This window comes from Salmo trutta, chromosome 15, assembly GCF_901001165.1.
Source record: "Salmo trutta chromosome 15, fSalTru1.1, whole genome shotgun sequence".
Taxonomy (NCBI): Eukaryota; Metazoa; Chordata; class Actinopteri; order Salmoniformes; family Salmonidae; genus Salmo; species Salmo trutta.
Genome location: NC_042971.1, coordinates 48,090,170 through 48,117,000, shown reverse-complemented (window position 1 = coordinate 48,117,000; position 26,831 = coordinate 48,090,170). Strand labels below are relative to the sequence as shown.

At 43.6% G+C, this 26,831-nt stretch overlaps 1 protein-coding gene across 7 annotated transcripts in view; it reads left to right on the top strand.

Moving 5' to 3' along the window:
• LOC115149211 (protein FAM222A) overlaps positions 1 to 17,267 on the top strand; it is a 35,607-nt gene extending 18,340 nt beyond the window's left edge. For 5 of the 7 annotated variants that reach the window (XM_029691865.1, XM_029691868.1, XM_029691866.1 and 2 more), the window contains exon 3: positions 14,336 to 17,267. In XM_029691865.1, the coding sequence (XP_029547725.1) occupies positions 14,336 to 15,747 (1,412 nt within the window). In that variant the 3' untranslated portion in view covers positions 15,748 to 17,267. Of the gene's footprint in view, positions 1 to 69; positions 135 to 14,335 lie in introns of all 7 variants that reach the window. The other 2 variants (XM_029691864.1, XM_029691862.1) reach the window with 1 other exon arrangement.
• Positions 17,268 to 26,831: the final 9,564 nt, after the last annotated feature.

The window sequence follows — 26,831 nt, the reverse complement described above, 5'->3', positions numbered from 1 at the left end:
TTCCACCCAGCCTTCATCTGATGAAGTTGATTAGCTTTATTTATGCCCCTCATCTATGTGCTCCCTCAGTAGAGGTGTGGACCTCTGCCTGCAGGGTTATGGAGCAGGAGAGACGAGAGCTGTGGTGAGGGAGGGTGAGTTCACCTTGGCCTATTTATCTACCGCTGGCTGGATGACTGGGTGGCTGACTGGCTGGATGACTGGGTGGATGACTGGGTGGCTGACTGGGTGGCTGACTGGGTGGCTGACTGGGTGGCTGACTGGGTGGCTGACTGGGTGGCTGACTGGGTGGCTGACTGGGTGGCTGACTGGGTGGATGACTGGGTGGATGACTGGGTGGATGACTGGCTGGATGACTGGGTGGATGACTGGGTGGATGACTGGGTGGATGACTGGGTGGCTGACTGGCTGGATGACTGGGTGGCTGACTGGGTGGCTGACTGGGTGGATGACTGGGTGGATGACTGGGTGGATGACTGGGTGGATGACTGGGTGGCTGACTGGGTGGCTGACTGGGTGGCTGACTGGGTGGCTGACTGGGTGGCTGACTGGGTGGCTGACTGGGTGGATGACTGGGTGGATGACTGGGTGGATGACTGGGTGGATGACTGGGTGGATGACTGGGTGGCTGACTGGGTGGCTGACTGGGTGGCTGACTGGGTGGCTGACTGGGTGGCTGACTGGGTGGCTGACTGGGTGGATGACTGGGTGGCTGACTGGGTGGCTGACTGGGTGGATGACTGGGTGGATGACTGGGTGGATGACTGGGTGGCTGACTGGGTGGCTGACTGGGTGGCTGACTGGGTGGCTGACTGGGTGGCTGACTGGGTGGATGACTGGGTGGATGACTGGGTGGATGACTGGGTGGCTGACTGGGTGGCTGACTGGGTGGCTGACTGGGTGGCTGACTGGGTGGCTGACTGGCTGGATGACTGGGTGGATGACTGGGTGGATGACTGGGTGGATGACTGGGTGGCTGACTGGGTGGATGACTGGGTGGATGACTGGGTGGATGACTGGGTGGATGACTGGCTGGATGACTGGGTGGCTGACTGGCCTGCTGAAGAGAATCATACAGGGTTGATATCTCCCCCTCAGATCTGTGTGGATCCTGGGGGTCTTATCACAGGTAGTCATCTGGCACTCTAATTTAATTCATGAGGGCATTGATCAGCGATGGAATGCTGTTACGTGGTCTGGGCCGCTCTGTGCTGATAATGATGATGATTGTCCTGCAAAGGGCACACTACCATGCAACCCCCCACAACTTCTCCTAGTGAGCCCAGAACCTTTCTCTATAGAACTATTTTACAATCTGTACCTTTTATTATGTGCCGTCTCCTTTCACACATTGTTGCTCGCTCAGCCATTTGACCACATAAATACCCGAAACACGCAGTGCTTGCAATTTATTATTCAGGTTCTCTCTATTTCTGTCGCTTTTTGCTACTTTGATATGTGTTGGACAATGCGTACATGGTCAAATAAAACCGTGTTGTCATGGCCACTGTCGGAGAACTCTATGTAACTTCATACGCTAGAGAGGACCATCCTTTTGAACTTGGATCACAGAAAAGGCTCGCTCAAGCATGTGCTGTGTTAATCAGAAGATAAGTGATTACAAGCCATGTTATCCATGTCATAAACAGAGATTTAAAAAGATGTATTTATTATCCTATTTGCCAGTGCACATTATTATCACATTTAATGAGAGGTTATGTTGTGGCAGTTGTCGGCTGATGAAACCAGCATGGGGCATTCTGTGTTTAGTTATCATATTTCCATGATTAAATCCAGAGAATGTTTCATCTCTGTTTTATGTTTATTGCGCTGTCAGATTTCTGTGGAAGTTTATGACATGAATTTATGGGAAACCGCATATCAGCCAAGCCTATCCCCACGTAGATGGCAAAATAACATGAGTTTAGCTTTTGTTGTTGTGATATACAGTAAGTCAGGTATAGAAAATGCATAAATTACCTGAGTGATTAACTCCAAGGCCGATGAGTAATTGTGTGGAGACATTCTGACTAAATGCAAGCTGATGGATTTGTAATGTATTTCTCTAGCTTCACTGGCCATGAAAACAAATCCTGTTTATCCCCAGCTTTCCTTCACATTGAAGCCTTTCACTAATGCTTTCTGGGAGACTAGGATCCTCTGTTCCCTACCCTCATGTCCCTCATCTCACCATCTCTCTCCTGGGGTGAAACACCCCTTTGTCTCTCCATTATTAATTATTAATCAGTAGAGCACTTGTCTGCTAAATGCTGGAACAGAAGAGTCTGGTTCGCCTCAGGCAGAACCACGAGCGCCTTCCTCATCCTGTTTACCTGCAGGACCCATTACACCCTCCCGGAGCTTCATGTGTGTGTGGCGCAGCATCCATCCCTCCAGCACTAGCCTGACATTTCAAACACAACCATATGAAACAAACTGCTCTACTGATTGGCGCATGCTGGTTAGACAAGACCCAGAAGATTTCTCTAGAATGTTTTTGTGTTTTTTCCCATTGGGATTTTCAGTTGAAAGATTTGTGGTTCTCATACAGATTTTTGTTGAATAGCTTTCAGAGGATTCAGAGTTTACAGATGGACTGTTCCAATGGATGTCTGTGGTTCGGCTTCACAGAGGAATCCCTGACTATGCCAACCCATCTTTTAAATATGAGAAAGTGTGTGTGTGTGGAACTAAGTGCGAGGGTTTATGTGATGAGAGCTAATGAGTACTCTGCACTTGGCCTGAACAGCAGACCGGCGCCGGGAATGCTTTATCCCACGCTGCCGGCCTGTGCTTCCGGAGGGTTCTTTTAGAGCGCTGCGCTGCTTTCTCCGGTGCTGCCGAGCAGAGCAGAGACAAATGGGGAGTGACACTCTCTCGTAAAGAGGTATCCGCCTGAGTCTCTTCAAGCACAAATAACTAAGTATTCACCCCCAAGGTTCTTCTGTTCCACAAACGAACACCCCTCGTGAAGAGATTAGAGAGGAAGCAAGAGAGGACGTAAATGGGTACAATGTGTTTCTGTTTATGTGTGATGTAGAGGTGTGTGTGTGTGTGTGTGCGCACATCAGTGATTCAGCTTGGTCTTTATCTCTCATTCTGTGTATTTCTCTCATTCTGAGCTCAGGAATAGAATCCCCAGTGGTGTTGAACACAGAAGGGGCTGGAACACCAGCTCAGTCCACTCTCTCTAACTTCTCTCTCCCCCTGTGTGTGTGGCTCTCTCGCTTTCTTCACTCCAGATCTGTGTGAGGAGGCCTCAGTCCAGAGACCCAGCTGACCTCCTCAGACTCCACTAATATTAATGCATGTTCATATGGATACAGAGATGAAGAGGGCTGCAGGCTCTGCATCTCAATGGCTCTGCTTTATAAGGGCACCGACCTGTGCACAGCTAGAGACACCATGCAAATGCTTTACCACAATATTCAAACTGAGCCCTAGATCTCCACTCATGGATGTTGAATACATGCAGGAGGGTTCTGACTTCATTTTCATTCACAGCGGTTACTGTATGCCTTGGTCACATCCAAGGGGAAGTAAAGGCTCCATGTGGAGCTGTGTTGTGGTGGACGTGAGGCAGGTCCAGATAGTCGATACAAGGCCAGGTGTCTTGCTCTGCCTGAGCAACAGGGGCAGTCAATTACAGCGACTTGCCACCAGCAGCTGAATGGAGGCGTGGTCAATTAATTACATCGGTCCTAACAAGTGGGTCTATTAGGGCCAACTGTGCTCATACAAGAGGTTGTCATGGCGATGCCGGGGCCTAGGTTTTTAATGTTGTTAATTAGCCTAGTTGTCAAGGACAGTCTGGTTGTGTAGGGGGCAGGTTGATACGGTTACTGTATAGTGGTGTTGATATAAATGTTTGGATCGCCATAGTGAAACATGGGTGTGTAATGTGATGTTTAGCAGTGCATGTTTGTGTTTGCTTGTGATCCTGAGAACAGCACTAATGAATGTCCATGACTGAATGCCTTGATGTGGCGTGTCCCTAGTGAGGAGAAGCTATTAGTCAGCAAGTTTATCGCACCAAACATTTTCATCAGAAAAGTATTTAACACCAGACTTTTCTTTCAACCTAGACTTTGGGCTTCTTGCCCTGTTTTTCTCATTTTGTCGATGGTTAATTTAAGGATCTTTTTGTGATCGTTGCACAAGGATTAACCACCACCAAGCACAGGCCTATATTAGTGGTTATTGTAATAGTGGGAGGGGTAACGGTAATTCTGTTTGGTTCCTTCTGTTGGGTGTTTTGTGTGAGACCAGAGAGCAGAGGGACTCTGTTTTTAGCTCTGGCTCAGGGGCTTGTTTTGCCAGTTAATCAGTGATTAACTCAAACAGTTCTGAAACAATGAGGTCTCCACTCTGATCTGCGGGGAATTGCTTTAAGCGTGACCATGGGGGGGATTAGCTAGTTTACCGCGACTGAAAGCATCTTGTGGGATTGTATGGGGGTGGATTCTGTGAAGGGTTCCCGAAAGACTGTGGCATGGTGAAGAATACTCAACGCTGTACATCACCTCACCTATCTGTTTCTCATTTGACAGTTTTTATGGTTGAGACATATTTTAAACTTCAAAAATATTAGGCCTACACACACACTCGCTCTTTCTCCCCGTGTGTGTCAGATACTCGTTATCAGGCTGCTGAAAATAGTTCATTAGATTTCAAGAATGTGCCTGTGGTTAATTAGCCACATTGTTAATTGAGATTTTAGGATTGCCCCTCACCCTCCACCCACTCATGTGGAAGAAAGGAAGTCAGGATTAGGCACTTCCTGTGAAAGCGTGCCAGTGTTACCCAGCATGTTGCCGTGACAGTTAAGGCGTCCGCATACATGGGTTCGGTTGGCTCCAAGCAGAACTCGGCTAGGCGACGAGGACGTCTGTTCTCTCATATTCCCTAAAGACCTTCGCTTGAAAAACAAGAAAAAAGCCCCAATGTTACTGTTTGTCCCTATTGAACACTTCCTCAAAATAGATCAATCAATAAATCTGAAATAAATGTACTTTTTTAGCGAGGCGGTCTAGTCATGAAATTTTACATCAAGCTAAGATGTTTGGTGCAGTACTTCTCAAGTGAACAAAATGTCCATGAAAACTAGCAGTGCACTGCAGACAGTAGGGCCTAGCTACTGCTGGCCCTCTCGTCTCTCTCGTTGAATGACAGAAAACACTTGACGAATCCCGCCCCGTTAACTGTTTCGACTGGGAAGCATGCGACAGGCAGTGTTTCTGTTCCTAGCCCTTAGCCCCAACACCCACCACACAGCTAGTGCATTCAAGGCTGACCATGGGGGGGCCTCACGGACATTTGAATCCCTAGTGCCTCACCTCAATCACCCCGGTAAAGGTGAGAGGGGTGAAAATGAGCTTAATGGAGTCACCTGCTAAGGAAGTGATGTTCTATTTAGTGTGGGCTTTGCGTGTGGAGAGGGCTTTAACTTCTGCCTCTGCTTCTCTCTCATTCTCTTTCTCTCTCTCTCATATTCGCTCTTTCTCGGCTGAGAAACAGTGGGCTGGGAGACTGTGTGCAGTTTGCGTGTTCTGGGTGATTAAGTGCTTAAGGTCAGACTGCTAAATACCTCATTCTGTCACTCCATACCGAACGGCACAAAGGTGTGTGTCGCTTTTCTATTCTGGGGGGTGTGAGCTAGCATTTTCTTTGCAGACTTAAGAGGCCCAATATTTTGTTATTCACAGCTTTCATTCCCCCAGATTTCCATAAATGTTAATGCTGTAAGGAAAGGTCAGACTGCTGTGCACTCACTTTGTAAACCAGGCTCTCTCAAAGAGCGAGTCATTTACAGAGACATAGGCATTTGTTTTGTCTAAATTGTCCTTGTGCTTTAAATTACTTTTTTTTTTACTTTACTGTTGCCTTGGTTATAGTTGCAGGTTAGTGCCCACCTTTTGGATGGAGAGGGATAGACTGACTTAGGGCTGTCCTCTCTAAACACTGAGTGGATACTGAGGCAATTCTGCTGCATAGTTAAATAAAGGTGAAATAAAAAAATCTGAAGTACAGTACCACACAGAGTAATTTATTCTGCCCCGAATCATCTCTCATCCAATTACCAGAGAGAGAAATATTGTAAAACCAATCACTGAGTGCCATTGGTCCCATCCCTTGTTTGGTACAACATCAATGTTTTGCACTGAGCCCTCAAGATTGGCTAGGTGTTCCATAAACACTACAAACACCGAATGCTAACTCATCTTCAAAGAATGTCTCACTCCTTAAGTCCACAGATTACAGCCCTGTCAGCGGCACAAAGACATGCCACCCACAGTGACGGGCTCATGTGTCAACACACAGGCCTCTGCTGGTTTCAAACCCACCATGCTCAAATATTCCCTCATCTATCATTTCAATACCATTGGCAGTGGCACAAAAGGCATAGTTACGGTGGTTCAAATGAACCAATGAGCGGAGGGCTGCTAGGTCAAACTTGGACTGAAGTGGTTAAGCTCTCTGGGACATGTGGGACGCTAGCGTCCCACCCGCGGGACACACTATTCAACAGCCAGTGAAATAGCAGGGCGGCAAATTCAAAACAACAAAAATCTCATAATTCAAATTTCTCAAACATACAACTATTATATCCCATTTTAAAGATACACTTCTCGTTAATCCAACCACATTGTCTGAAATCGGACAAGGCTTTACGGCGAAATCTAATGTTATGCTTATGTTAGGACAGCGCCTAAACAAGAAAAACCACACAGCCATTTTCCAAGCAAGGAGATGCGTCACAAAAAACAGAAATACAGCTAAAATTAATCACTAACCTTTGATCTTCATCAGATGACACTCCCAGGACTCAATGTTACACAATACATGTATGTTTTGCTCGATAAAGTTCATATTTATATCCAAAAACCCCCTTTTACATTGGCGCGTGATGTTCAGAAAATGTATTGCCTCAAACTTCCGGTGAATGAGCACATCAATTTACAAAAATACTCATCATAAACGTTGATCAAATTCACAACAGTTATTGAAAGTATTATAGATACACTTCTCCTTAATGCAACCGCTGTGTCAGATTTCAAAATAGCTTTACGGCGAAAGCACATTGTTCAATATTCTGAGTACAGAGTTCAGCCATCAAAGCAAGCTATACAGTTACCCGCCAAGTTCTGGAGTCAACAAAACTCAGAATTAGTATTATAAATCTTCACTTACCTTTGCTGATCTTCGTCGGAATGCACTCCCAGGACTCCCACTTCCAAAAGAAATGTTTGTTTTGTTCGATAAACTCCATATTTATGTCCAAATACCTCAGTTTTGTTCGCGCGTTCAGATCACTAATCCAAAGGCATAATGAGCGAGCGCAAAACCCGAGATGAAAAGTCAAATAGTTCCATTACCGTTCGTAGAAACATGTCAAACGATGTTTAAAATCAATCCGTAGGGTCTTTTTAACATAAATCTTCGATAATATTCCAACCGGACAATAGCGTATTCATTACAGACGAAAAAGAAGGAACGGCACGCCTGTGTGCCTGCGCAGTAAACAACTCGTTGGTCCCAGGCTTGAGACAGCTCTTATTCTCTCCCCAGTAACAGTAGAAGCATGAAACAAGGTTCTAAAGACTGTTGACATCTAGTGGAAGCCTTAGGAAGTGCAAAATGACCCCACAGACACTGTAGTTTGGAAAGGCAATCAATTGAAAAACTACAAACCACTTCCTGGTTGGATTTTTTCTCAGGTTTTTGCCTGCCATATGAGTTCTGTTATACTCAGACATCATTCAAACAGTTTTAGAAACTTCAGAGTGTTTTCTATCCAAATCTACTAATAATATGCATATCCTACCTTCTGGCACCGAGTAGCAGGCAGTTTAATTTGGGCAAGTTATTCATCTGAATTTTCCGAATACTGCCCCCTGTCACCAAGAAGTTAACCTGGTAGGCTAGTTGATTTGATGCTGGTGCGTTGATGAAAGATGCTGGTGCGTTGATGAAAGATGCTGGTGCGTTGATGAAAGATGCTGATGATGCCTTGAAGAGATTTCTATAATTAGGCAAGAAGGCCCGAGGGGGTGTGCTATATGGCCAATATATACCACGGCTAAGGGCTGCTGTTAGGCTCAAAGCAGAGTGCCTGGACACAGCCCTTAGCCATGGTATATTGGCCATATACCACAAACACACGAGGTGCCTTATTGCTATTATAAACTGGTTACCAATGTAATTAGAGCAGTAAAAATAAATGTTTTGTCATACCCGTGGTATACTGATATACCACGGCTGTCAACCAATCAGCATTCAGGGTTCAAACCACCCAGTTTATAATAGATAACCACCCAGTTTATAGTTAGAAATTGAACGAGATCTTAAGCACTTACAAATTCATAACGTGGTACGTATTGGAATTCGTAACGTATCATACAAATTGCAGGATTTGTTTTGTTGCAGGATGTAACACATCATTAAAAATGTATGAAGTTGTACACAATTGTGCAGAATTTTTGGGGACCAGTTTTGGCTCATGAGCGCTACTTTCCAAACTACTGGCTGAAATGATACCAAACCTTGAATGCGTCTTTAATGTAGAGCAGTTTAGTGTTTTCAGTTGAAACAGAGTTTATAGCTGTCGAATGGTCATTCTTTTGCCTTGTTTTGAGCATAAGGTAGTTAAAGGCAGCTCAATCTTGACTCATTCCAGGCAGGGTCCTGTTCTGCAAAATCTGTATTTAATATTGGACAAGTTCAGGCAGTAACTTCTCATTTCAAATTGTTTTCTCCATACTGAGATACTTGATAGTCATGCAGGATCACAGGGTTGTCTAGAGGTTGCGTAGACATCGTTTTAACACTCCCAGATGTCCTTGTTTTCTATACCACTGGTGTATAGTGATACATAAATAACTAGTGTTTTGCTGTATTGTAGTTCTCTGTGGAATTCACTCTGGCTGCTGCTGGCACTGCTGCGGTGCTGTTCCCTTGGCTCCACTGGAAGATGCTTGGATGGATAAAACACTCCACCTCTCCTCCTCCCTCCATTTTAAACACCCAACTTATTTTCTTTATGAGATTTTGTAGATTGAATCATTTTGACAGTTGGAGGCTCATTGTGGGCCTGAAATGAATTGAACTACCAAATCAATTCCAAACGGGAACAACAATTGAGCGCTCCCCATATTTCACAATATAAACTGTGATGGTGTGTTGCTTGTACGGCTGAAGTGTCTCTTCAAATGGGTTTTGAAGTGTTTTTTTGTTTCGATTTTTGTATATATATCTTTTTTTCTGCTCCCTTTGTCGCCACTCGCTTCCTTATGTGTGCTGTGGCAGTGATTTTCACTGACTACAGAGTAATCTAGGTTAATTTCAGCACTTTTGCTTTTCATGTCAGGAATTCCATAAAAGTGTCTTTCAGAGGGGTGGTGGTAATTTCTGCCAGGTGATTTATTGCTTTTAAATGGAGTGCCTTTTCCGCCTGTCCTTTGTTGCTGTGAGTTAAGCAGCCATGAAATTGCCTGAATAATCGTGTTTAAATCCAATCTTGGTTTGTCCCCTCAGCTTTCCCGTACACCATTCAATAGCGCACCCTGTGGAGTGTGCCCTGACTTCTCCTCACAGTTTAAGCTCCAGTCAATACAGGTCCGTAAGAGGATTTAGACCAGCTGAATTTCTTACTTTACAGGTAGGTAGCCTTGGATGATTTCAAAGCTACACTCGTGGCCAGAAATATTGGCACCCTTCTACTTTTTTCAAATAATGCACCATTTCTTTCAGAAAACTGTTGAAATTAAAGTATTTTGGTGTCCACATATGCATGTCTTTGGTTTGCAGTTGACCAAAACAAAAAAAAATCGGAATGATTTACTAAATGTTTATTCCACAAGAAATCCTAAAATGGCCTGGACAATATTATTTAATATATAATTAATATGATTTCAAGCAGCTGATTCTCCTTTACTGATGTCTCTTATGACTGAAAATAACTTCTGGACATCAGAACTGGGATTACTCACCACGAACTGGAAGAAGCTTTTTCCTTTAACAAGTCCGACGAGAAAGATATACTGCTCTCCTGGGAACAGGCCCACATCCCCGTCATTTGCGTGAAGAAAAGACGGAGGAAAAGAGGATCCAGATCAGGCTACCTTTTTGAGAATCCATAGGTGAGCGAGTAAACTCCCACTGCCATCAATTCTACTTGCTAACATGCAATCATTGGAAAATAAAATTGATGCCCTAAGATTATCCTACCAATGGGACATTAAGAACTGTAATATCTTATGTTTCACCGAGTTGTGGCTGAACGACGACACAGACAATATAGAGCTGAAGGGATTTTCAATGCACCGGCAGAACAGAGAAGCTACGTCTGCTAAGACGAAGGGTGGGGGTATGTGTCTTTTTTGTCAATAACAGCTGGTGCGCGATGTCTAATTTTAAAGTCTCGAGGTATTGCTCTACCAAGAGTTCTCATCTACATTATTCATAGCCGTCTATTTACCACCACAGACCGATGCTGGCACTAAGACCGCATTCAACCAACTCTATAAGGCCATAAGCAAACAGGAAAATGCTCACCCAGAAGCGGCGCTCCTAGTGGCCGGGGACTTTAATGCAGGCAAACATAAATCAGTTTTACCAAATTTTTACCAGCATGACACGTGCAACCAGAGAAAAAACTCTAGACCACCTGTTCTCCACACAGAGATGCATTCAAAGCTCTCCCCCGCCCTCTATTTGGCAAATCTGACCATAATTATATCCTCCTGATTCCTACTTAAAATCAAAAACTGAAGCAGGAAGTACCAGTGACTCGATCAATGTGGAAGTGGTCAGATGACACGGATGCACATACTGGAATATGTTCCGGGATTCATCCAATGGCATTGAGGAGTATACCGCCTCAGTCATTGGCTTCATCAATAAGTGCATCGACGACGATGTCGTTCCCACAGTGACCGTACATACATGTCCCAACCAGAAGCCATGGATTCCAGGCAACATCCGCATCGAGCTAAAAGCTAGAGCTGCTGCTTTCAAGGAGCGGGACACTAATCTGGATGCCTATAAGAAATCTTGCTATGCCCTCAGACGAACCATCAAACAAGCAGAGGGTCAATACAGAATTAAGATTGAATCCTACTACACCGGCTCTGACGCTCGTCGAATGTGGCAGGGCTTGAAAACTATTACGGACTACAAAGGGAAACCCAGATGCGAGCTGCCCAGTGACGCGAGCCTACCAGACGAGCTAAATGCCTTTTATGCTCACTTCGAGGCAAGCAGCACTGACACATGCACGAGAAAAACAGCTTTTCTGGATGACTGTGTGATCACGCTCTCGGTAGCCGATGTGAGCAAGACCTTTTAAACAGGTCAACATTCACAAAGCCGCGGGGCCAGGTGGATTACAGGACGTGTACTCAAAGCATGCGTCGACCAACTGGCAAGTGTCTTCACTGACATTTTCAACCTCTCCCGAACTGAGTCTGTAATACCTACATGTTTCAAGCAGTCCACCATAGTCCCTGTGCCCAAGGAAGTGAAGGTAACTTGCCTCCATGATTACTGCGTTGTAGCACTCACGTCGGTAGCCATGAAGTGCTTTGAAAGGCTGGTCATGGCTCACATCAACAGCATCCTCCCGGATACCCTAGACCCACTCCAATTCGCACACCGCCCCAACAGATCCACAGATGACGCAATCTCAATCGCACTCCACACTGCCCTTTCCCACCTGGACAAAAGGAACACCTATGTGAGAATGCTGTTCATTGACTACAGCTCAGCATTCAACACCATAGTGCCCACGAAGCTCTTCACTAAGCTAAGGACACTGGGACTAAACACCTCCCTCTGCAACTGGATCCTGGACTTCCTGACAGGCTTCCCCTGTTGGTAAGGGTAGGCAACAACACGTCTGCCACGCTGATCCTCAACACTGGGGCCCCTCAGGGGTGTGTACTTAGTCCCCTCATGTACTCCCTGTTCACCCATGAATGCGTGGCCAAACACGACTCCAACACCATTAACTTTGCTAACGACACAACAGTGGTAGGCCTGATCACCGACAACGATGAGACAGCCTATAAGGAGGAGGTCAGAGACCTGGCAGTGTGGTGCCAAGACGACAACCTATCCCTCAATGTGAGCAAGACAAAGGAGCTGATCGTGGAATACAGGAAAAAGCGGACCGAACAGGTCCCCATTAACATCGGGGCTGTAGTGCAGCGGGTCGAGAGTTTCAAGTTCCTTGGTGTCCACATCACCAACAAACTTCCAAGCTTCCTGCAATCCAGTCAGAGGAAAGCCAATAAAATTGTCAGACTCCAGTCACCCAAGTCATTTACTTTTGTTTATTTTTTAAATATTTTCTTAAATCGTTTTGAGGTAAACTGTTGGTTAAGGGCTTGTAAGTAAACATTTCATAGTAAGGTCTACACTTGTTGTATTCAGCGCATGTGACAAAGTTTGATTTGAATTGAATGCATGTAAAAATCGCATTCAACCAGTTTGAGTAGAGAAAAGGACTCATTCTCCTGTTTTTGTGTCGCTGTGTGTACCGCAATGAGCATGGAGAAAATGAGGTCAGACACAAGATTGTCCATGCATGGCTACAATCTCAAGGATACAAGTCCATCTCCAGAGACCTTGATGTTCCTTTTTCCACCATACGTAATGTTATCAAGAAGTTTAAGGTCCATGCCAGTGTATCCAACTTCCCTGGATGTGGCCGCAAGAGAGCACTTGATGGAAGATTGCAGCGAAGGATTGTTGGAATGGTGGAGAAAGCACCTCGATCAACTGCCACACAGATTCAAGCTGACTTTCAGACACAAGGTGCGACTGTTTCAACTCGCACCATCCGTCGCCAACTCAATGAAAGGGTAGGAGACCCAAGAGGACCCCACTGCTGACAGAGAGAAATAAGGCCTAACTGAAATTTGCCACAGCACACATGAACATGGCAAAATCCTTCTGGATTAATGTCCTGTAGACAGATGAGACCAAATTGTTTTGTAAAGTGCACAATCTCTGTTTACAGAAAACAACAAAATGAAGCCTTCAATGAAAAGAACACCTTCCCTACAGTCAAACATGGAGGTTCAGTGATGTTTTGGGTTTACTTTGCTTCCTCTGGCACTGGGTCTCTGTCGAAGGTTTGATCAGCAGGACAATGACCCCAAACACACTTCAAAAAGCACCCAGGAATGGTTCAAGACAAAATGCTGGACTGTTCTGAAGTGGCCAGCAATGAGTCCATATCTGAATTCCATTAAAAACTTGTGGAGAGATCTGAAAACAGCAGTTGGTAGTAGGTACCCTTCAAATCTGGGAGAACTGGAGCAGTTTACACAAGAGGAGTGGGCCAAACTGCAGTACAGAGGTGCAGGAAGCTCATCGATGGCTATAGGAAGTGCTTGATTGCAGTTATTTTGACCGAAGGCTGTGCTACCAAATATTAAGTCTAGGGTGTCAATTTTGTTTGCCATTTCTGTTTCTTTTCTGATTTTAAATGGATACATTAAGTTCTGAATTAGTATTAACAGTGAAATAAAGACTACATGGTAAAACTTGTTCACCAATGACATTTTTAAAGATGTCATCGTGAGATGAAAAGGAATACAAATATTTTTTTTGTCATCATATTTTATATTGTCTTTCAGGCTTTGAGAAACCACAACATTAGGATTGGGTTTAGATCGTGCTTACAGTAGAAACGGGGAACACACAGTATAGCTGTCATTCCTTAACATCCAGCCTCATCCACTCCAGCTTTCAACTCGGCACATCAGACGCTAGTTTCATGGCCAAATGTCACCAAATGAATCCCACTTGAGCCGCTGCGACAAAATTGGCTTTCCTTCTGTACCCGGCTCCCTCCTGCTCTTCTCCCTGATTTCCCAGGGTAATCCAATTCTGGGTTGAAATAAGTCCGAATTTATTTCATAAAGCGCTGATCAAACAGTGCCGGAGGTGTCTCTCTCCCAATAATGTGTTTAAAAGAGATGCAGATGTCAACGGTTCATCTTCCTAAAGGGAGGGAGGTGAAACTGGAGAGTGTGAAAGGGAAATGGAGGAGAAGTTACAATAAGTGTGTTTTTATTGGGCTATTCCTCTTGTCTTTGGTCCTTGGACATTGTTCTCTGTTCTGACACGCTTTATCTGTTGGAATATTTATCACAAGGAGTGTTTTGGCCTATATGGATAGGTCAATTGATATACTGATTTTCTTTATTTTAGTCCCAGCTGGCAGGTATCATCAAGCCTGCTCTTGTACTTTATAACCAGGCACTTTGTGTAAACTAGATCTTAAGGAAGGATAGGCTAACCATTTCTTTCTTTGTTTGTGTTGCAGGTGAGCTGTCCTCCATGAATGGCCCTCGGTATCCATCCCCTGCAGAGCTGGATGCCTTTGCCCAGAAGACGGCCAGCAGCCCCCTGTCCATCAAGATCTTCCCATCCAACATCAGAGTGCCTCAGCACAAACAGCTGAACAGGACTGTCAACGGCCTGGACACCACATGCACCCAGCACTACAGTCCCTACTCAGGAGGCTACCAGGGCCTACTGGGTGTTGTAAAGGCCACCGTTTCCGTCGTCAAAGGCGTGCTGAAAAACTCTGAGGGCAAGAGGACTAAACATTCTCCCGCCCAAACCGCAGCGGCACCATACAACCCTCTCAGTAACAACAGACACGGGCAGCAGAAGAGCTACCACATGGGCTCCTGCAAGCCTCCTGACGGGCCCAAAATGGCTGTTCCCTCTAATATCATTGTTGCTGCCTCTGTCATCCCCACCCCAGTAGGGCAGACTCTGGCCTCTCAGTCGGACCTGGATGTCCAGAACCTGCTGAGGCAGATGAACAGACACTCCCACAGCCAGGCCCTGCAGCACGGGGGAGAGGCCCAGCCAAGCCCCTCACGCCAGGCTGTGGCTGCTGTGGCCTGCTCAGACTCTGGCTTTACCTGGGGAGTGGTGCCCCAGAGCAGCCTAGCGTACTCCGGGGCTGTGCTGCCCACCCAGAGCGCAGACATGGCCCAGGCTGGCTACCTGGAGAGAGTGGACTATAGCATGTGGCAGCACCAACAACAACAGCAGCACTACCAACAGGGGGCGCTAAGGATGTACAACAATGCTCGGATGGGCAGCGGGGGAGGGGCCGTGGTCAGCCGCTCTCCAGAGACCTGTCTCCCTTTGGCCTGCTCAGCGCAGTTCTCCTATAGGCGCCATCCCCTCAGTGCAGGCACTAACGGGGCAGGAGCAGGGATTGGGCAGGACCGGGTTAGCTCCTCCCCTCTGAACTGTGCTGCTATGCATGGGGAGTTCTCTGTGGGCCAGTACTTCGCCCCTCCCTGGAACAGTGTTCTGGTCACCCCGGACAGTGACTGTTACAACCCTCAGGAGCTGGTGCCTGGTTCCTCTATGGGCCGGGCCAGAGACATGGGGCTCTCCCAACCCCAACCCCACCCTCACCCTCACCCAAACCATCACCCCAACCACCAGCTCCACCCCCACCACCATCCTCACCCCCAGGTCTACGCCACAGACCAAAGCTTGGGCCTCTGTTGTGGGCTGCCCAGCACCAGCCTGTGCCACGCTTCTGTGCTGAGCAGCAGCCTGCAGTCTCTGGAGTGCCTGATCAGTGAGCTCCACCCGCCCTGCATCAAGGAGAGCATGCTGGGACGGGGCTACGAGGCGGTGGGGATGCCAAGGCTACTAGATCACACCCTACAGCACACCCACGTCCAGCTGCCTGTGTTCAGATAAGACAGGATGTGTCCACACAGGGCACTCAGACTGAAATATTGTGTAAAACAGGAACTCCATGGATGCAGGTGTGTAATTTTGAAGAGACCACCTCAGAATGAGAAACGTACGGTACCTTTTTATTTAGCGTGTGTGTTGTATTGGTACAGGGCTATGTGGTTTGGAATTGACCAAGTGTTGTAAACCTTAAAAGGGTAATGATAATCATGACTGACCTGCAGGGTCATCTTATTTGACGTCTTAATGTTTTCATTACGGAGGATTTGTTGATCAATCAGAGAATCAGTTCACATCTGCCACATTTGTTCCTCAGAATGTGTTTTGAAGCTTGTTTTTTTTCTCCATCTGTCCACTGTTTAATTTTTAAACCATTTAAGAATGTTGTAATTTGAATTAAGGTGAAAAGGTGATGCGCAGGCAATCCTCCTAATGACCTTTACAAAGTGCAAAAAAAATACAACTGGAAAATTGTATATATTAGGGTATACAAGGGCCCAACTCCAGGCCTCCAGACTGTCAGCTTGTTTTTATTTAACCCTTATACTTAACTGACCAATAAAGGTCACTGATTATAATGCACTGCTTTAAGAATGGCAAAAATGGGTCGATTGAGACATGGGGAAATGTCAGGGAACCGTTTTTATTTTCAAAAGAAACTTAATCTTGAATATTTTTGTATTTTTGTTAGGTTGTGCCTATGTTGGCTGCTAATGGAGGATAATGTCTTTATATAATGATTGACCTTTGTTTTTGTTGTCTTCTCTACAATTCTGACTGTCTGTTACCACGCTGTTGCTAGGCCTCATGTCACAGGCAAGAGATCTGCTAGCCATCACGTTAATGTTTGATGGGATGACAGACTTATCATGTTTTACCCAAAACAGTACTGGGACATTGGGGACGGGATGTGTCATTTGATTCTCTGATTTGTTCACATTTTGCTCTTAGCTTTGGTTGACATTCATCATTTAGGTCATCAATCACAAAAATACTACCTTAATCAACAGGAGTCCCTCCAATAGTTTTCCGGAGACAGGAGAAATGTGTTTTCAAACTGAAGGCATGACTATCAAATTGAAGTATTCCATGGTAGATCATTGGTTTACAAATGAGTCGAGTTCACTGGAGAGGTGTCCCTTACTGATCACTGGAGAACAGGCTTTTCTTACAGTATAATTCACTGCTTTTCTGTCAATGTTTTCTTTCTGAAAATAAGATGTCGTTTCTTTGTAGTGGTCTATCTGATGCCTGAGAAGTATGGCTATATAAAGAAGCTCTTTATGTCAGCACTGTCAAATATGACTTTTTTTTCAACCAGTCAGTCAGGATTCTGGTGGTTGACAATGTACATAACTGACTCAATGATTATGAAGTGCAATTACAATATTTAACAGGTATTTAACTCTACAAACATGTTGAAATGACTACATTTACAGGAGTACATGCATAGCCCTAGACTCCCATACCCAGTCTCCTATTCTTAATTAAGATTGTCAAATAAATATTTTTTTTTCTTCTAATCCCAGCACTTTATTTTTGTTTGTAGGTGCACAAGTTGAAACACTACAGGTAAAAAAAGCAGTAAGACTCAACTGCATTCAGAAAATACAAAGAAGCAAAAATGTTAATTCCAAGTGGTCCGAAGTTGAATCTGTTTATTTAATTATGGTAGGGTGCGTTTCATATCTATTACAAGAGAAGGAACATGGGGGAGAGATTGTAGAAAGACCCAACACAAACATTCTGTTTCTCTGAGCCTCTTTGGGTCCTCTAAATATACTCTAGGCTTAGTACAGTGACCCAAAGGTCGGAGGCGAATCAGCTTTGTGACCTATCTGCTAACAACAGCTCACATCTCTGAACACGTACTAGATCTCAATGTTCTGTACATGTCTTTATCCACACAACACGCTTAACACTTTCATCTGTAATCCAGAATGGACGAGAGTAGGAAAGAAGATTGCTAGGCAGCACTATGCTTTGGAGAAAGGAGGAGTCCACTGCATATAGAAAGAGGTTGTTGGACTGAAGCTGGCCACTAAGGTTCCATCACTGACAGATGCTACTATGACTACTACCTTACTTACTGCCTTACTTACTACCTTACTGTACCAGTCAAAAGTTTTGACCCACCTCCTCATTCAAGGGTTTTTCTTTATTTTTACTATTTTCTACATCGTAGAATAATAGTGAAGACATAAACTATGAAATAACACATATGGAATCATGTAGTAACCAAAAAAGTGTAGCAAATCAAAATATTTTATATTTGAGATTCTTGAAAGTAGCCACCCTTTGCCTTGATGACAGCGTTGTACACTCTTGGCATTCTCTGTATACTACCCCTACCTTTTCACAACACAACTGATTGTCTCAAACGCATTAAGAAGGAAAGAAATTCCACAAATTAGCTTTTAACAAGGCACACCTGTTAACCTCTCTAGGGCAGGTGGCACCAAATCGTCCCACCTACGTAACAGCCAGTTGAATCCTGTGGCGCGATTTTCAAATACCTTAAAAATGCTATTACTTCAATTTCTCAAACATATGACTATTTTACAGCTATTTAAAGACAAGACTCTCGTTAATCTAACCACACTGTCCGATTTCAAAAAGGCTTTACAACGAAAGCAAAACATTAGATTATGTCAGCAGAGTACCCAGCCAGAAATAATCAGACACCCATTTTTCAAGCTAGCATATAATGTCACAAAAACCCAGAAGACAGCTAAATGCAGCACTAACCTTTGATGATCTTCATCAGATGACACACCTAGGACATTATGTTATACAATACATGCATGTTTTGTTCAATCAAGTTCATATTTATATCAAAAACCAGCTTTTTACATTAGCATGTGACGTTCAGAACTAGCATACCCCCCGCAAACTTCCGATGAATTTACTAAATTACTCACGATAAACGTTCACAAAAAGCATAACAATTATTTTAAGAATTATAGATACAGAACTCCTCTATGCACTCGATATGTCCGATTTTAAAATAGCTTTTCGGTGAAAGCACATTTTGCAATATTCTAAGTAGATAGCCCGGCATCACAGGGCTAGCTATTTAGACACCCACCAAGTTTAGCCTTCACCAAACTCAGATTTACTATTAGAAAAGTTTGATTACCTTTCCTGTTCTTCGTCAGAATGCACTCCCAGGACTTCTACTTCAATAACAAATGTTGGTTTGGTCCAAAATAATCCATAGTTATGTTCCAACAGCGACGTTTTGTTTGTGCGTTCAAGACACTATCCCAATGGTAAATAACGGTCACGCGCACGGCGCATTTCGTGACAAAAGATTTCTAAATATTTAATTACCGTACTTCGAAGCATGTCAACCGCTGTTTAAAATCAATTTTTATGCCATTTTAATGCCATTTTTCTCGTAAAAAAGCGATAATATTCCGACCGGGAATCTGCAATTAGGTAAACAGCCGAAAGAAAATACAGCACGGGGTCGAATCGGGCACGCGTCTAATTCCTTTGTCCTCTGATCGGCCACTTGGCAAAGGCGATAATGTGTTTCAGCCAGAGGCTGCCTCGTCATCGTTCAACTTTTTCCCGGGCTCTGAGAGCCTATGGAAGCCGTAGGAAGTGTCACATTACAGCTAAGATCCCCACTCTTCAATAAACAGAGACAAGAAGAACGACTCCTTGTCAGACAGGCCACTTCCTGCATGAAACCTTCTCAGGTTTTTGCCTGCCATATGAGTTCTGTTATACTCACAGACACCATTCAAACAGTTTTAGAAACTTTAGGGTGTTTTCTATCCAAAGCCAATAATTATATGCATATTCAAGTTACTGGGCAGGAGTAGTAACCAGATTAAATCGGGTACGTTTTTTTATCCGGCCGTGTAAATACTGCCCCCTACCCCCAACAGGTTAATTGAAATTCATTCCAGGTGACTACCTCGTGAAGCTGGTTGAGAGAATACCAAGAGTGTACAAAACTGTCATCAAGGCAAAAGGTGGCTACTTTTGAAGAATCTCAAATATTAAATATATTTTGATTTGTTTAGCACTTTTCTGGTTACTACATGACTCCATATGTGTAATTTCATAGTTTTGTGGTCTTCACTATTATTCTACAATGTAGAAAATAGTACAAATGAACACTAACCCTTGAATGAGTAGGTGTCATAACTCTTGACTGGCACTGTGTGTGTGTGTGTGTGTGTGAGATAGATTGATATATATAATTTTTTATTTAATCATTGAAACGGCATGTCTATTACATGATTATAGCATCGCTACCTAAGGATTTACTGTTGGCTGGTGAAACTGGATGCTTTTTTTGTTATTATTGTAAAGGGGGATTCTATTGTCATTAGTAGCTTTTATTACAGAATGGCTCCAACGGCGTGGGGTAGCTTGGAGCTAGTGCATCCTTGAAAGAGGTGTGTGTGTGTGTGTGTGTGTGTGTGTGTGTGTGTGTGTATACAGTTGAAGTCGTAAGTTTACATACACCTTAGCCAAATACATTTAAACTCAGTTTTTCACAATTCCTGACTTTTAATCCTTGTAAAAGTTCCCTGTTTTAGGTCAGTTAGGATCACCACTTTATTTTAAGAATGTGACATTTCAGAATAATAGTAGAGAAAATGATCTATTTCAGCTTTTCTTTCATCACATTCCCAGTGGGTCAGAAGTTTACATACACTCAATTAGTATTTGGTAGCATTGCCTTAAAAATTGTTTAACTTGGGGCAAACGTTTCGGGTAGCCTTCCACAAGCTTTCCACAATAAGTTGGGTGAGTTTTGGCCCATTCCTCCTGACAGCTGGTGTAATTGAGTCATGTTTGTAGACCTCCTTGCTCGCACACGCCTTTTCAGTTCTGCCCACACATTTTCTATAGGATTGAGGTCAGGGCTTTGCAATGGCCACTCCAATACCTTGACTTTTGTCCTTATGCCACTTTGCCACAACTTTGGAAGTATGCTTGGGGTCATTGTCCATTTTGGAAGACCCAAATTTGACCAAGCTTTAACTTCCTGACTTATGTCTTGAGATGTTGCTTCCATATATCCACATAATTTTCCTACCTCATTGATGTCATCTATTTTCTGAAGTGCACCAGTCCCCACTGCAGCAAAGCACCCCCATGCTTCACGGTTCGGATGGTGTTCTTCGGCTTGCAATCCTCCCCCTTCTTCCTCCAGACATAACTATGGTAATTATAGCCAAACAGTTCTATTTTTGTTTCATCAGACCAGAGGACATTTCTCCAAAAAGTATGATCTTTGTCCCCATGTGCAGTTGCAAACCGTAGTCTGGCTGTTTTTATGGCGGTTTTGGAGCAGTGGCTTCTTCCTTGCTGAGCAGCCTTTCAGGTTATGTCGATATAGGACTCGTTTTACTGTGGATATAGATACTTTTGTACCTCTTTCCTCCAGCATCTTCAAGGTCCTTTGCTGTTGTTCTGGGATTGATTTGCACTTTTCGCACCGAAGTACGTTAATCTCTAGGAGACAGAACGCATCTCCTTCCTGAGCGGTATGACGGCTGCGTGGTCCCATGGTGTTTATACTTGCTTACTATTGTTTGTACAGATGAACGTGGTACCTTCAGGCATTTGGAAATTGCTCCCAAGGATGAACCAGACTTGTGGAGGTCTACAATTTTTTTTGCTGAGGTCTTGGCTGATTTATTTTTATTTTTCCATGATGTCAAGCAAAGAGGCACTGAGTTTGAAGGTAGGCCATGAAATACATCCACAGGTACACCTCCAATTGACTCAAATGATGTCAATTAGCCTATCAGAAGCTTCTAAAGCCATGACATCGTTTTCTGGAATTTTCCAAGCTGTTTAAACGCACAGTCAACTTAGTGTATGTAAACTTCTCACCCACTGGAATTGTTATACAGTGAATTATAAGTGAAATAATCTGTCTGTAAACAATTGTTGGAAAAATGACGTGTCATGCACAAAGTAGATGTCCTAACCGACTTGCCAAAACTATAGATTGTTAACAAGAAATTTGTGGAGTGGTTGAGAAACGAGTTTTAATGACTTCAACCTAAGTGTATGTAAACTTCCCACTTCAACTGTATGTGGGAATCCATAGGCCTTCCCTCACTCCTCTCCCTGCGGTGTTGCATTTGTGTGTGAAAAATGCACGCTCTCGTCAGGATCAGTGCGAAATAATATATTACTTTTTATAATGTATATCATCCCATTATTCAGAAATAGGTTAACCAACTTGGTTGAATATTTAGCCTGGTGGTTCTGTGCTTCCAGTCCTGGTTCTGCATCATTTCCATGTCCCTGTCATCTAAACTGGCCTATAATTTCCAAAATGTCAGCTCACAAAAGATGTGATGCTACTGTAAATCAGGCATGTCAGTCAGTTTTGCTGAAAGGCCATTTTTATTAACGCGAACAGAAGAGTCAGACAAGTGTTTAAAAAAAAAAAGGAAATAAAATGTAAAAAACCTCTGCTTACATACGTAAAAAGCTCACATCCACATCGATGGGGTTGTAGGAGAGTGGGTCGAGAGCTTCAAGTTCCTCGGTGTCCACATCACTAAGGAATTAACATGGTCCACGCCTCTTCCCTCTCAGGAGCCTGAAAAGATTTGGCGTGGGCCTTCAGATCCTTAAAATGTTATACTGCTGCTTCATTGAACACATCTTGACTGGCTGCATCACCGCTTGGCACGGCAACTGCAAGGCACCCGACCGCAAGTCATTAGAGGTTGGTGACTATGCTCACACATAGTTACACTGACACCAATACACACACATAGTTACACTGACACCAATACACACACATACACATGCATACTGATGCCTCACACACATTCACACTCACACACACAAACAATTTCACACTCACCACATACGCTGCTGCTACTGTCTATCCTATTGCCTAGTCACTTTAACCCTACCTATATGTACATACAGTTGAAGTCGGAAGTATACATACACTTAGTCATTCAAACTAGTTTATCAACCACTCCACAAAGTTCTTGTTAACAAACAATAGTTTTGGCAAGTCGGTTAAATGCAACACCGCAGGGAGAGGTGTGAGGGAAGGCCTATGGATTCCCACATACAGTTGAAGTCGGAAGTTTACATACACTTAGGTTGAAGTCATTAAAACTCGTTTCTCAACCACTCCACAAATTTCTTGTTAACAATCTATAGTTTTGGCAAGTCGGTTAGGACATCTACTTTGTGCATGACACGTCATTTTTCCAACAATTGTTTACAGACAGATTATTTCACTTATAATTCACTGTATCACAATTCCAGTGGGTGAGAAGTTTACATACACTAAGTTGACTGTGCTTTTAAACAGCTTGGAAAATTCCAGAAAACCATGTCATGGCTTTAGAAGCTTCTGATAGGCTAATTGACATAATTTGAGTCAATTGGAGGTGTACCTGTGGATGTATTTCACGGCCTACCTTCAAACTCAGTGCCTCTTTGCTTGACATCATGGAAAAATAAAAATAAATCAGCCAAGACCTCAGCAAAAAAAATTGTACACCTCCACAAGTCTGGTTCATCCTTGGGAGCAATTTCCAAATGCTTGAAGGTACCACATTCATCTGTACAAACAATAGTAAGCAAGTATAAACACCATGGGACCACGCAGCCGTCATACTGCTCAGGAAGGAGACGCGTTCTGTCTCCTAGAGATGAACGTACTTCGGTGCGAAAAGTGTATATCAATCCAAGAATGACAGCAAGGACCTTGTGAAGATGCTGGAGGAAACAGGTACAAAAGTATCTATATCCACAGTAAAACGAGACCTATATCGACATGACCTGAAAGGCCGCTCAGCAAGGAAGAAGCCACTGCTATAAAAATGCCAGACTACTGTTTGCAACTGCACATGGGGACAAAGATCATACTTTTTGGAGAAATGTCCTCTGGTCTGATGAAACAAAAATAGAACTGTTTGGCCATAATTACCATCGTTATGTTTGGAGGAAGAAGGGGGAGGATTGCAAGCCGAAGAACACCATCCGAACCGTGAAGCATGGGGGTGCTTTGCTGCAGGAGGGACTGTTGCACTTCACAAAATAGATGGCATCAATATGGCATCAATGAGGTAAGAAAATTATGTAGGTATATGGAAGCAACATCTCAAGACTTCAGTCAGGAAGTTAAAGCTTGGTCAAAATTGGGTCTTCCAAAATGGACAATGAACCCAAGCATACTTCCAAAGTTGTGGCAAAGTGGCATAAGGACAAAAGTCAAGGTATTGGAGTGGCCATCGCAAAGCCCTGAGCTCAATCCTATAGAAAATGTGTGGGCAGAACTTAAAAAGCGTGTGCGAGCAAGGAGGTCTACAATCCTGACTCAGTTACACCAGCTCTGTCAGGAGGAATGGGCCAAAATTCACCCAACTTATTGGGGAAGGCTACCCAAAACGTTTGACCCATGTTAAACAATTTAAAGGCAATGCTACCAAATACTAATTGAGTGTATGTAAACTTCTGACCCACTGGGAATGTGATGAAAGAAAAGCTGAAATAAATCATTCTCTCTACTATTTTTCTGAAATGTCACATTCTTAAAGTAAAGTGGTGATCCTAACTGACCTAAGACTGGGAATTTTTGCTAGGATAAAATGTCAGGAATTGTGAAAAACTGAGTTTAAATGTTAACTTCCGACTTCAACTGTAGGTACCTTAATTTACCTCGTACTCCTGCACATCAACTCTGCACTGGTACTCCTTGTCTATAGCAATGTTATTTTTACTTGTTATTCACTGTGTATTTATTCCTCGTGTCACTTTTTCTGTTTTTTATCTTTAACTCTGCATTGTTGGAAAAGTAAGTAATCATTTCACTGTTAGTCGAAGCATGTTTACGAAGCATGTGACAAATAACATCTGATTGGATTTTTATTTTATTTGATTCATACATGTTAGGTGCACAAATGGGGGTCGCAATAAATCAGATTGGGGGCTGCATGTTTAACACCCCTGCTGGAAATAGGGGCTGTTGATTAAGCTGTTTCTTCAAAGCGTTTAGGTGTTGAGTAGGCCTGTCGAAAAGGTGGAGCTGTTAGTGAGGCCCTAGTCTCTTGTGTTTTGTCTGCCTTACTTGGGGGCTTCCCGTCCTGTTCCTCCCCGTCTGTCCTGGTTCCTGGCTGAACCTGAGGCAGCTGTGCTGATAAACCTGCAGGATTACAGGGCCTGTTCGCCCTGAACAGCACACACTCACACAGGAGCCACTCTATCCTCTAGCACCACCCGAGTCCCTCAGGGACAGCAAGAGATGGGAGATAATGGAGGAAGAAGGGGAAAGGGAAGAAAACGGGGATGAGAGTCAATGAAATAGGGGGAAAGTATTGGTGAAATGGAATTGGTGAAAAGGGGAAGGATCTCATTAGAGCAGTCATCCGAGTATCTTGACTGCATAATGCTATTGGAAATAAAGATGCAGAGTAAATGTGGAAGATGAAAGTGTTCCAGTATTTTATGCCCCTTAATCTACAGCGCATACATACTTTACTGTGGGTTATACAATGACATTAGGGAGAATCTTTTTCCGTCAACTGTCCAGCCAAAATTCTAATTTTAACGGTCTAGATGAAAATAGTGAAAGAAAATATATTTTATCAGGTAACAAAATTGTAAATGCCTGCGTTGTTTAGATTACATAATATATAACTCATATGTACTATGTTTGACTAGGAACGTTTTATGTGTCTCAACTCTATTTTAGTGGTCTGCAATGTGGTTTATTGTCGATTATTGTACCATGGTGTGACATTTGTCTAAGTATCTAACTATTTTATTTCTTCTAACTACATAGTAGTTTTGTTGCGCGTAAACAAACAGGTGACCTCTGTTGGATAAAAGTTGCAACTGCATCCCATGAGAAGGGCACAATCAATGAATTAACATTTAGTAAATGTCTCCTCCATGAGGTTGACAAGTGAATTGCTTCTTATGACGGGTAGAGGCAGTAGCTGGTTTAAGTATAAAGTGATGAAAGACACTAACATGACACGTCACAGAATCCCTAAAAATGCAATATGTATATAGAAATCTACAGGTTTTTCAGTGATAAATCAGAATCACCTTTATTAGCCAAATACATTAGCATATACAGGAATTTGACTCTGTGAAATGGTGCTGCCACAATAAACAGAATATAGACAAACATAATATATGGACAAGCTATATAGACACAGAATTTACACAATCCACATACAGTATGTAGACAATGAACACCACGCTAAAAACTACAGACTATACCATAAGCTACATTATGAATTGTACATGTATAGATGTATAAATAAAGCAATTTATAGGATGATATGCTATAGGGGAAATATACACTCACCGGCCTGTTCACAAAAATGGATCGCTCCTACAGAGTGAGTCACATGGCCGTGGCTTGCTAGTATATAAAGCAAGCAGACAGGCATCGAGGCATTCAGTTACTGTTCGATTGAACGTTACAATGGGCAAAACAAGTGACCTAAGCGACTTACATGCTGATCAGACCGCATGCGTCGTGTGCGCGAGCGTTGCAAAATAAATGTCATTCAATCATTGCACCCACGCTGCTCACGGGTGTCAACGAGCGTCTGTGTAGCCAAGCGTTAAAATAAAACTTGGTTCTATTTGTGACGCTTGACGTGCTGCAAGTCCTGCCTCTCCCATCGTCTCATTGTTTTTTAGGAGCATATACCCACATGCCATCTCCTCGTTGGTTTTTAAGAGCATACACCCACGTGGGTGATTGACAGGTGAACTGAGGTCTACACTCCAGTCCAGTTGGTTGTGGTAATGCACCTTAAAGTTGGTTGCCAACCGCCATACAGTATAAAGTCCAAAGAAGAAGTCTGAAGGAGAGATTACTAGAAAACAAACTTTTACCCTTTTATCTGTGGATTAATTGTCGGCGTAGAGGACCTTGTGCATTTCAGGTAAAATAACAACCCAATGTTTATATCCCAGGACAAATTAGCTAGCAACAGCATGCTAGCTAGCTAAATTGCCATAAATGTTTAATGCTTTTCGACCTGTCCCCAAATGAATATAGTTGGTTCAGTGTGTCCTGATCGCGTATGGTGTGAGGGGACAAAATCAACATG